The 11,234-nt window shown below is 39.9% G+C and overlaps 1 protein-coding gene across 4 annotated transcripts in view; it reads right to left on the reverse strand.

The window, feature by feature from the left end:
- Nucleotides 1-11,234, reverse strand: part of LOC147617258 (polyadenylate-binding protein 2-like) — a 54,087-nt gene that overhangs the window by 41,664 nt on the left and 1,189 nt on the right. For 2 of the 4 annotated variants that reach the window (XM_086776892.1, XM_086776893.1), the window contains exons 2-5: nt 11,230-11,234; nt 10,476-11,132; nt 10,314-10,391; nt 6,733-6,846 (exon numbers count right to left, since the gene is read on the reverse strand). The exon at nt 11,230-11,234 is cut by the window's right edge and continues 114 nt beyond it. In XM_086776892.1, coding sequence (XP_086633018.1) covers nt 6,733-6,846; nt 10,314-10,391; nt 10,476-11,132; nt 11,230-11,234 — 854 coding nt within the window. The remainder of the gene's footprint in view (nt 1-6,732; nt 6,847-10,313; nt 10,392-10,475; nt 11,133-11,229) is intronic. The other 2 variants (XM_086776896.1, XM_086776895.1) reach the window with 1 other exon arrangement.

An 11,234-nucleotide genomic window follows, 5' to 3' on the forward strand; every position in this document is an offset into this window, starting at 1 on the left:
AGAGAGATGCGAATTGAATTGGAGCGACAGCTCACAAGTCGAAGGCGTAAGCGTGACTCTTTGCCATCTTATGATGACGAAGACGACATCATCCAAAGAGCTATCAATACTACACTTCAAGCACAAAATTCACGGAAAGATTCTAAAATCAATCGTAAAGCTTTTTCATTTCAGAATTATGATGACAAGAAAGATGCTCGAGTCCTTTTGGCATGGCTTAGTCAATTGGATGACTACTTTTTGGGGGAGAAATTTTCCGAGAAGGACAAGATCAAATGTGCGGCTAATCACATGGTGGATAGCGCAGCTTTATGGTGGAGCGTCATCAAGCAAGGACGTGACAAACCGGATTCATGGAAAAGGTTTCAAAGGCTAGTGAAAAAGCATTTCTTACCTTCACAATTTAAATCTAAAGCTAGGCATCAATGGGATACATTGCATCAACTTGAAAAAGAAAGCATGTTTCAGTATGTGGAGAAGTTTTGGAATACATTACTACAGATACAAGTTGTGGAGAAAGTCAATGAGAAGGACCAAAAGAGGAAATTCATTTCGAGCCTTAAGTCTACAATTAGGGCCGATGTGAATATGTTTAGACCTCATTACTTTCTACAGCTATATCTTTGGCAACAAATTCCGAACGCAAAAAATGGTTTTCCTAGAGAGGCCAAGTCATTTAAGAGTAACCACTCTAAACCTTTTTCTAAACCTTTTCATGCTTCAAGAAATTTTCATAAGCCAGGGTTTGACAAAGGCAAGGAGATGGTCAAAGGCGAATCAAATTCAAAGAAAGTCAACGGTGGCAAGCCCAAAGGTCCTCCAATCAAATGTTTTCGATGTCATAAAGAAGGACATATAGCACCAAATTGCCCAGAACGTGCAAAGAATCCGACACCTGCGGCACGAGTCAATATACTTGAAGGGGACGACAATGAAGATGAATCGCTCAAGCAAGAGGGTAACTCTGACCTTGACTATTCAGAAGCAGAAGGTAAGCCTCAAGCTCATTCGCTACTCAAAATAAAAGGAAAAATTAATGAGCATGAAGTTATTGTTTTGCATGACGATGGTAGTACTCATGACTTTATTTCTGAAAAGGCAATTAGAGCTTTAAACATTCAACCTTCACCTACACATTATAGAGTTAAAGCTGCATTTACTGGAACCAAGTATAATTGCATGCAAGAGGTGAAAGGTTTAACTTTAAGCATCAATTCCTTAACAGAAAAAAGGGATTTCTTAGTTGCACCTTTACAAGGCGTAGATGTAATATTGGGTATGCCTTGGAGACATATGTACAACTCCATTATAGACTATGATACACATAGCATTTGTGTAAGGAAGGACAATGAAAATATTTTCCTCCAATGTCTAGTCAAAGGAGAGACGAGCCCTTTATTGAGTCATACTCAAGCAAAGCGAGCTCTTAGGAAAAGGGAGAAGACTTATATGGTTTGGGTTAACCAGCTTAGCGCTGAGTTTAACACATCCAAAAGTCCAAAACTTGATCCTTATATCTCCAAATTCAGGGATTGTTTTATGGAAGATTTACTTCCAGGATTACCTAAGTCTAGGCCTGAAGACCATGGTATTGACTTATTGCCAGGCAACTCTCCACCTTGTAAAGCTCCTTATAGAGTCAACAATTTAGAGCAAAAAGAAATCCAAAAACAAATCGAGGATTTGTTAGAAAGAGGCCTTATTAGACCTAGTAGTTCACCCTTTGGAGCTCCAGTCCTTCTTGTTAAGAAGAAGAATGGAACTTTCCGAATGTGTGTTGACTACCGAGCATTGAACAAAATCACTGTCAAGAACAGATACCCTATCCCTAGGGTAGATGACTTACTTGATAAGCTTAGAGGTTCAAAGGTCTTTAGCAAGATTGACTTAAAGTCTGGTTATCATCAAGTACGCATGACTGAGTCAGACATATTCAAGACTGCATTTAGAACCCAGACTGGCCATTATGAGTTTTTGGTTATGCCATTTGGTTTGACCAATGCTCCAGCTACATTCAGTCGTATGATGAATCACATTTTCCTAAAGTTTCAAAGCGTTGTTGTGGTGTTCTTTGATGATATTCTTGTTTTCAGCGAGAATCGTCAAGAGCATGAGCAACACTTGGAGCAAGTGTTTAACCTTTTGAGAGAAAATGAATTGTATGTCAATCCTGAAAAGAGTTCTTTCTTTCAAAAAGAGATTGAATACTTAGGCCATATAGTGTCAGCTGAAAGAATCCGTGTGGATCCTAAGAAGATTGAGTGTATAGCCTCTTGGTCTACACCTCGAGACATTCATGACCTTAGATCTTTTCTAGGTCTATGTAGTTACTATAGGAAGTTTGTCAAGAATTTCGCTTATATTGCACATCCTTTGACGGAATTTCTCAAGAAAACTACATTTTTCCATTGGACCGAAAGTCAAGATAAATCTTTTCTAGTACTCAAGAATGCATTAACTCATGCACCAGTTCTTACACTACCTGACTTTCAAAGACCATTCTTTGTGGTAGTAATTGATGCTAGTGGCAAAGGTTTTGGTGCTGTGCTTATGCAAGACAACCATCCTATTGCCTATGAAAGTCGAAAGCTAAAACCTACTGAAACAAATTATAGTACATATGACAAGGAATTAGCAGCAGTTGTGCATGCCTTAAAGATTTGGAAGCATTAGCTAATGGATTCAGAATTTCTTATCAAGACTGATCAACAAAGCATTAGCTTTCGCAACCCCTTATTTCAGATAGGCACATCAAATGGGCATCTTTCATACAAAGTTTCCAACCCATGATTCAATACCAACCTGGAAAGGAAAATGTTGTTGCCGATGCTTTAAGTAGAAGACCACATATCAACAACATTTCCGCTATTGAAAGTGAACCATTTGTACTTATGAAAGAAACTTATGAAGTAGATCCAAATTTTTCTGAGATATGGATCAAATTGCGTGAAAACAATTGGACTCCTCAAGGAAATTATTCTCATAATGATGGCTATCTTTTCTTTGAGAAAAGATTATGTGTTACTCAACCCTATAGACAACTTGTCTTGAAAGAGATGCACCAATCACCATTCATGGGACATAGAGGAGTTTCCGCAACACTTCAAGTAGTTTCTCGAGAATTCTTTTGGCCTCATTTGAAAAATGATGTAGCAAAATTTATAGCTAAGTGTAACATTTGTCAAGCAATTTAAAGCTACAAAGGCAAAGCTTTGGGATTGCTTATGCCTTTACCCATTCCAGACCGACCATGGGAACAAGTGTCTATGGACTTCATTACAGGCTTTCCTACTACTTCCAGTCATCATGACATGATTTGGACAATAGTGGACAGGTTTAGTAAGCAAGCCTATTTCATTCCATGTAAAAAGACACTGACTTCTTAGCAAGCTGCGACCATATTTGTCAAGCAAATCTTTGTTCATCATGGTCTACCCAAAGTGATAGTTTCTGATAGAGATTCCAAATTTTGTAGTCACTTTTGGATTGCTCTTTTCTCAAACTTAGGCACTAAGTTAGATTTTTCTACGGCTTTTCATCCTGAATCAAATGGACAGATCGAAGTCACGAATAGCACTATCTTGGATATGCTTAGAGCCTATGTTTCCCAGCAACCTAGTTCATGGAATAAGTACATACATCTACTCCAATTTGCTTATAATAATACTCCTCATTCTGCTACTGGTCGAGCACCATTTGAGATTATCTATGGTAGAGCTTTGCCTATTCCGGCTACTAGACTCTCCCATAAGATTGAAGCTGCTGACCAATATACTCCAGACTTTGATCGCATTTTATCACCATCCTCAAGAAAATGTAAAATGGATGCCCGAGAAATTTTTCCAAGCTTATCCTAAGATCCTTCGTTCTTTTCAAACCCAGCAAACCTGCAATTGAGGGCAATTGCAAACTCAAGCAAGAGAGATGTCATGAGAATATATTTTAAGTCCTCTTTAAAAATATTATTTTCTCCTCTTGAGTAATTTGGGGACGCCTAGGTTACTCTTACGTCATGCCGGCTAGGTTAATATCGTGGGTGACACCACTATAAATATTAATACGTGCGGTATATGACGTATGCTTGGGGCCATCTATGATTATTTCAGTTAGGTTTGTATGGCAAGGTGATTCCTGGGGTACTTACGCCTGGTAGTCATGAGTTGGTGATGGTTTGTGCCTGTTTAATATTTGTGGAATTAATTAATTATTAATTGGGCTTATATTTTCAAGTGATGAAGATTACGAGGATTGATAAATAATGTCGAGGAGAATGTTTCTTATGCGCATCATATTTATTTTTACAAGCGTAGCTTGTAACCTTAGTAGTTGATTTTTCCATTTTGATACATTGAAAAAAATACATTTATAATGTTGAATTTATTAAAGCCTAAAGGCTTTACCCTAGCCCCAATTATTGGGACACTCTATTTTTGTTGTGGAAGAGTGTCGTGCTCTCTAAAAGCACACTTTGTATATTTTTGGGGGCTATGGCCTATTTTTGGTTGGAAGCTAATAAAAATACTCGTGTGGAGAAGGCCACGCACAAGGGGGGGGAAGATTGCACCCAGCATGTTTGTCTTGGAGCTAAGTATTATGTTTGCTATGCTTTTGTTCAATTTATTTGATTTTGTTGAGACCTGCAAAGCATGTGTTTTCATGGTTGAATTTATGTGTTGAATTTCTCAAGTGTTCCACAAGCTATCCTAGAGAACGATTCCGTTTTCAGGAGGAAGGCGCCTAGCTTACTAAAGACTTAATGAATGTCTAAGCCCTATGCAAGCCTATTTATACTAACTAGGGACTGGTCAAGTTGGTTGGTCATTTATTTAATAAAGTTTATATTTATAAATGACATTAAATGCTAAATAAATACCATAAAATATGAAAAAAATACCAGATAAATCCTAGTAAATTCCCTAAGGCTTCTGGGATGTTCTAAATGATGCACAAGCATATGAATGCATATTATGCAAGATGCAGAGTGCTTTCTGATGCAAACCCTAAGGCTTCTACTGACTCTACATGCATGAATGATTCTCTCGAAGTGGGTTGAGGGACTTGACTAACCGACTGACCCGCTAAGGTTGAGGAATGACCTACGTAGCTCGTGCCTGACTTATCCTCGACTGAGGATGTACATGGGATCACGGCGTACGGCAAATATCATCCTACTGGGTTCTAATAATGTACAAATGTTGCACTACTGATGATGAGCCATCTTGTCACCATGCACTAAGTGCAGAGTGCATGCATGTGACAAATCCATAGACCTCCGTGTGCGTACTGATTCTTTCCCAAAAACCATGGGTCTTCATGTAATAGAGCTGGTACAATAGGTACAGCTCTCCATTCATCCGATACAGCTCTACAGCAATAACATGGACTGGTACATGTAAGCCCAGTGGGACGTGCCGTGACAAACTCAACCATGTGTCCAAGAGATAAAGATATAGAGAGAAATGAAATGAAATGAAATGTTATATATTAACATCTTCAAAAGGCCAAAGTGACCTATGAGACCAAAGTTACAACCATGTGGAGAGAGAAGGGAATAGGGATCTTGCACAATACAACACACTGTGCAGGGAACAAGTCCCGCTCCCTTTTAGGAATTTATTCATGAATAATCCACGAGCACGCTAGCTAGGATCAACATAACCAATGAATACAAAATCAAACAAATATGTCGGTGTAGAAACCCAAGGAGTTGATGTTGAGGCACGAGATCTCTGATGTCAAGCACACCACAGGGATGACCCACCATTGTAACATAAAAACCCGTTTTGCCCTCTCGAAATGGCACGAAACGTTTCAAAAGGAAACGAGACCTGCCCATCGAAACGGTGTTTTGCCCAAATGTAAAGTGAGGTCAAAAAAACGGGCGAGAGGTTTTTTTTTGCAAATGTGATTTTTGCGGTCGTTTCCATCTTTGTTTGCTGCCCATTTGCCACTTCACGCATCCGACACTTCTTCTCGGTCGCAACCCGTTGCTCCGCCTCTTCTCCTCGTCCACTTCTCCTTTTCGCTCCTCCGCTTCTTCTCCACGCCTCCTCTTCCACTTTCTCTCTTCTTCTCCACGGTCCACTCCTCCTCTTTCTCTCCTTTTCTTGTCTTCCAACTTTCTCTCCTTTTCTTCTCACCTCCCTCTTCCCTTCCAACTTGTTTCTTTCCTCCTCTCTTTCTCTCCTTTTCTTGCCCAAATTTTGACAATACCAAAAAACCTACTCCCAAAATCATGAATTTTATACCCACTAGTTCCAAAAAATGCATCTTCATCTTTCTATTGGCTATGTTATAAATTTGGTATGTGTATATAAGAAGTGTCATTTCGAAACCTTTGCGTTTCGTCCAAAACAGACGAAACGAAACGAAACCTTTGAAACGACGAAACGGACGAAACGTTTCATGTTACTATGTGACCCACAAGTATCTCTCACCGAGCTAGTACCACATCCAAAATCCAAATCCAAGTCCAATTTCAAGTTTAAGTCCAAGTTCAAGTCCAAGAATCACTCGCTCATCATCTCTACAACTCCTGTAGCCTTGTCAATGAAGAAAACCATATAGAAGCTCTATCTGGCAAGAAAACTGATATAAAACTCGTTTTAATGGTTTTCGAGCGATAAAAACCTCCAAAAAGTAATTTTAGGATTGTTCAAATTTTTAGTCCGTACAGTTCCATACACGTGTCCATATCGCCCACACATATGCCCATATAAGTCTAGGACTGACCGTATATCTGAAAAGCAAGTTGGAGAAGGTGATGATGATGGCAAAGAAGCAGCTATGGCTTTTATCTTTTTGGTCCATCTTGCTTGCTAGTGGTGCCCCTGGCTCGCGGTCAACCTATATATACCTTCATAAGGTCAGAAAAATCTGAACTTACGAATTGAGAGATTTGAGAAAGAAATAATAGTGAAGAAGGAAAAAGACAAAAACAAAGCATTTGAAAGATCAAAAATAAATAAACTAACAACCCTAGCTACTAAGGAGAGGAAATCAAAAGATAATATCAAACGAAGACTTTTAATTAAGACATTAACAAAAACAAACAAACAAACAAAAAATGAAACAAAACAAAACAAAACGAAACAAAAAACAAAAAACAAAACAAAACAAAATACAAAATATAAAATACAAAATACAAGAAACAAGAAAACAAAACAAAACAATTACAAGAATGAAAGAAACTTTTTTAAAAAAACACACACACACACACAAAAGCATACACACACTTCTTCTTAATAAGAACTTGAACCTTTGAGCTAAGATACTAAACAACAACATAAAATAGCAAAACAGAGAACTGTAAACTCTAGAGCTAAGACACTTAAGAGCCAAAACCAAACATTAAGCTAAACTTTAAAAAAGACTTCGACTCAAAAGTGCAACCATTAACTCCAATGTCTGTCCGAACATGAAGGGTAGGTTTATCAGCTCTATCATGCATAACGTGGACAATAAGCTATGACATTCCTACTCACGTCATCAATGCCCAAGAGTAGATGCAGGTTTGTATAAGGTTAGTCCAAAAGAACATGCTTTATAAAACCAGTGGACAGAGTTTCTATCACTCTCCAGAGGTGATGGGCATACTCAGCCATGATAGAGACTAGCACTCAAAGTATGACTTTTTACTTTTTCTTTCCTTTTGACCAAGACTGGTGCTTTTTTTCTTGAGCCAACTTCATGAATCTTGTTTCCATGCTTTCATCAACCTGTCCATGTGTTCGGGCATGTGTTCCTTCATGTGAAACGGAGCTAGGAGGGCCAAATAGTTACAATACAACAGGTACAGAATCTGAAACAACAGGTACAGTCCTCCATTCAGCCAGTACAGCAAGTACATGGGTTGGTACAGCAGATACAGCTCTCCATTCAACCGGTACAACAAGTACATGGACTAGTTCAGCAAATATAGAATCCGGTACAAAAAGTACATGGGCTGGTACAGCCCTCAAATCAGCCGGTACAATAGGTACATGGTTGGTACAGCAATTAGGACATCTAGTACAGCCAGTACATCAAGTACAACCCATCATAAAGGGTGCCAATAGTGAGGGAGAGGTAGCTGCAGCAGCAGAAAGACAGTATTGCATGAAAATGGAAAGAGAAGGCTATGATGACAAGTGGAGAGTAACACGAGCTGAAGTGACAAGTGGGAGTCCACTTGTCTCACTTTGATCCACTTTCTTGGCACATGTCTCAATTTAAGAGATGGTTCCCCCCATAAACTTCATCTCTAAAAATATCTCAACTCGTAGACATTCTATCAAAGGTGCTTCAACAAGACCCCCCATTTGCCTAGCTTACAGATGTAATGACGTGAACGGAATTTCCATTCGGGGCTGCCCAAAATAGTAACCCTCCTAGATTTTAGGAGCCTTTTTATTCCAGGATAATCCCCCATTCCCAAAGCTTGTACTTCCCAAATATTTAGACGTCATGAAGTCCACTAGACCCCTTTCATACTGGGAAATGTCCAAGCTCGTGGGAGATGAACCTCTTGGTTTTAAGGAGGTCTCAACGCTCTTACTTGAAGAAGAGATGAGAAACAAAAAGTTTGAGCAAGCACGTAAAGGTGCGCAGTAGGCTTTTGCTACACCATTCGGCCCAAAGAAAGAAGAGAAGGGTAAGTCATAATCAAAGGTGAAGTGTTGGTATTCTGATAAGAAGGGCCGCAGCATGAAGGTCTGTGAGATAAAGAAAAAGGACAAGGCCCAGTGTAAAGCAAAGAAGGCAGCATGTAGTTCTTCATCAGATGACGAAACCAAGGCTTCGCTAGTGCGGTGGCAGAACTTGTGTTGACTTCAGCAGATGCAATGGCATCTATCAATGCTGACTGGTCCTTCTAGTGTTGAGCGAGCCTTTTACAAATTCTTGGATCCAAAGGGAGATGTGGAAGGAAGAGAGAAATTGATTCTCCCATGTTATTGGATGCGGTCTTCATCGGCAACGTCAGAATGCTCACTGATGCTTTTGAGATCTAGAGTGGCAACACCTGGATTGGTCATGAGTCGCTCCCAAAGGACTAGTCGTTTTCTTTCTTTGGAGGACTGGAGTTGTTCATCATGATCTAAGGTAGTAGGTCAGATGTGGATAGCTCATCCGGGAGATGTAGTGCAATGAGGCATGAAGTCCAGAGTAAAGGGGAAAAAAAAATCACTTCTACCACATCATTGGTCGTAGAGCTGAGAGGGAGTGTTGGATGTAGGGTTTAGAGTGCATCTCCACTTGTGAGCCTCCTTGAGGGGACATTGGAGTGCATTCGCAAGTGTTATATTTATGGGCATGTGAACAGTCTCTTAATTAAGTGTAAGGTTAGTGTGAATACACTTTAGTGCATGCACTTCGACGCTAGGTCCAGTGCCTATATAAAGGACCCTCATGTAACATTATTCATAAGTGCAAACAAGCCGAAGTAAGTTCCCTTGTGCTCTCTCTCTCTCTCTCTCTCTCTCTCTCTCTCTCTCTCTCTCTCGTGCAAGAGTGTGTGTGTTTATGTAATCAAGTGTTTCTCTCTCTCCTCCTCTCCCATTGACTCTGCGTTTTCTAACACAACTGCCCCAAACGTGAAACAATCATGGACACATTAAACTCTTAAAAAAGAAAGACTACTGTAAAAAATTTATGTAGATAGCAAGTACAACGAGTATAATGCTCAATTATTGCACCCAAACACAATATATTATCAGTAAGCGAATACACCTGTTTAATAAGCCGGTGGCTGAATAGTACTTGTAACAGTAGATTTATGCCTTCATCTTCTTCCAAAGCATGCGTGGAATTGGTGCTCCTTCAGTGTGCTTCAAGTTGATGAAGAAAGCTGATCACCAAATGTGCAGAGAACTGATGCAAGCTTGCAAGGAGAAAGAAGAAACTGTGTACAGAGATAAGGGCCTCTTCTACACAACTCTCTTACATACATGTACTAAAAGGGGTTCCACCTTAAATAGAAGTAGAGACTCGCAGATAATGAAGAGATTCGTGGCTGCCTTCAAATAGGATGTGTATGCTTCTAAGGGCTGTATGGGCAGTCCTGAAGGCACCCCACACCCTTTCCATCAGAGTGTGCATGCCCCTGGTTGCATGTCCAGCAGCCAGCATGCTTTCCATAGTCGGAGAGCAGAGGCGGCAGTTTTTCTCAGCTTCGCAAAGGTGATGCATTACCACTTGTATTTTCCATGCTAATACAAAATACCCTAAGACAATCTGAAAGCTGATTCCAAGCCATAAGAAAGCATCTGGTTGAAAAAAGTCGCCAAATTAAAGGGTAGAGAGCACACTTCAGATAGTGGTATAAAGATACATACCGCTCGTGAAGCTTCATCAGGTAAGGAAAACGCCACAAATCCGGATCCCTTGCTTTGACCATTAGGATCTCTCATCACCTAGAATACATTTGACAATGAAGATGCCTGCTTAGAACTCCTTATTTATGGTAACAATTAAATGAATCAACCTCCAGTTTCTACCTTGCATGAGGTGACGGTACCAAATGCTGCAAATAGCTCCTTTAGCTTATCATCATCAAAGTCGTCATCAAGGTTTTTCAGATAAAGGTTGACACCTTGCAACTTCTCCATTCTTTCCTTTTGTAACAGCTCAAATTTCAATCTCAGCTCTGCCTCCCTCTCAGATTTCTTTTGAGCTCTCCCAACATACCACTCTTTTCCATTTATCCTTTTACCATTCAAACTCTCAACTGCCTTCGCTGCATCATCTGCATTGTCAAAATTCACAAATCCAAAGCCCTTGGATTTATTATCAGCATCCCTCATTACCACTGCACTGCTGATCGGTCCAAACGCTCCAAATTCCTTCCTAAGATCTTCATCAGTGGTGGTCTCCGTAAGGTTTTTAACATAGACATTGTTGAAGTTTGTTCCAGCCATTGCCAAATCACGTTCATGCCTCCTCATGAATGGACCAACATAAACCTGTTTGTCATTGATGAGCATACCATTCACTTTCTCTATTGCAGTCTGAGCAGCCTCTTCCTGTTCAAATTGGACAAAGCCATAGCCTTTGGAGATGCCAGAACTGTCCACAGCCACTCTGCAAGAAAGAATGGGGCCGAATACTGAAAATGTATCATGCAAAGCCTTGTTATCAATGGTTTTGTCCAAGTTCTGCAGCACCGAAGCCCACAGCTTAGAACTTTGAAATTCTCCTTAAATATATCAATGTTTGACACATGTGCTCATATTAGCAGATTGCTTGACCAACCTTGA

The sequence above is a fragment of the Cibotium barometz genome, chromosome 37 (genome assembly GCF_041138505.1).
Source record: "Cibotium barometz isolate CiBa-2024 chromosome 37, ASM4113850v1, whole genome shotgun sequence".
Lineage (NCBI taxonomy): Eukaryota > Viridiplantae > Streptophyta > Polypodiopsida > Cyatheales > Cibotiaceae > Cibotium > Cibotium barometz.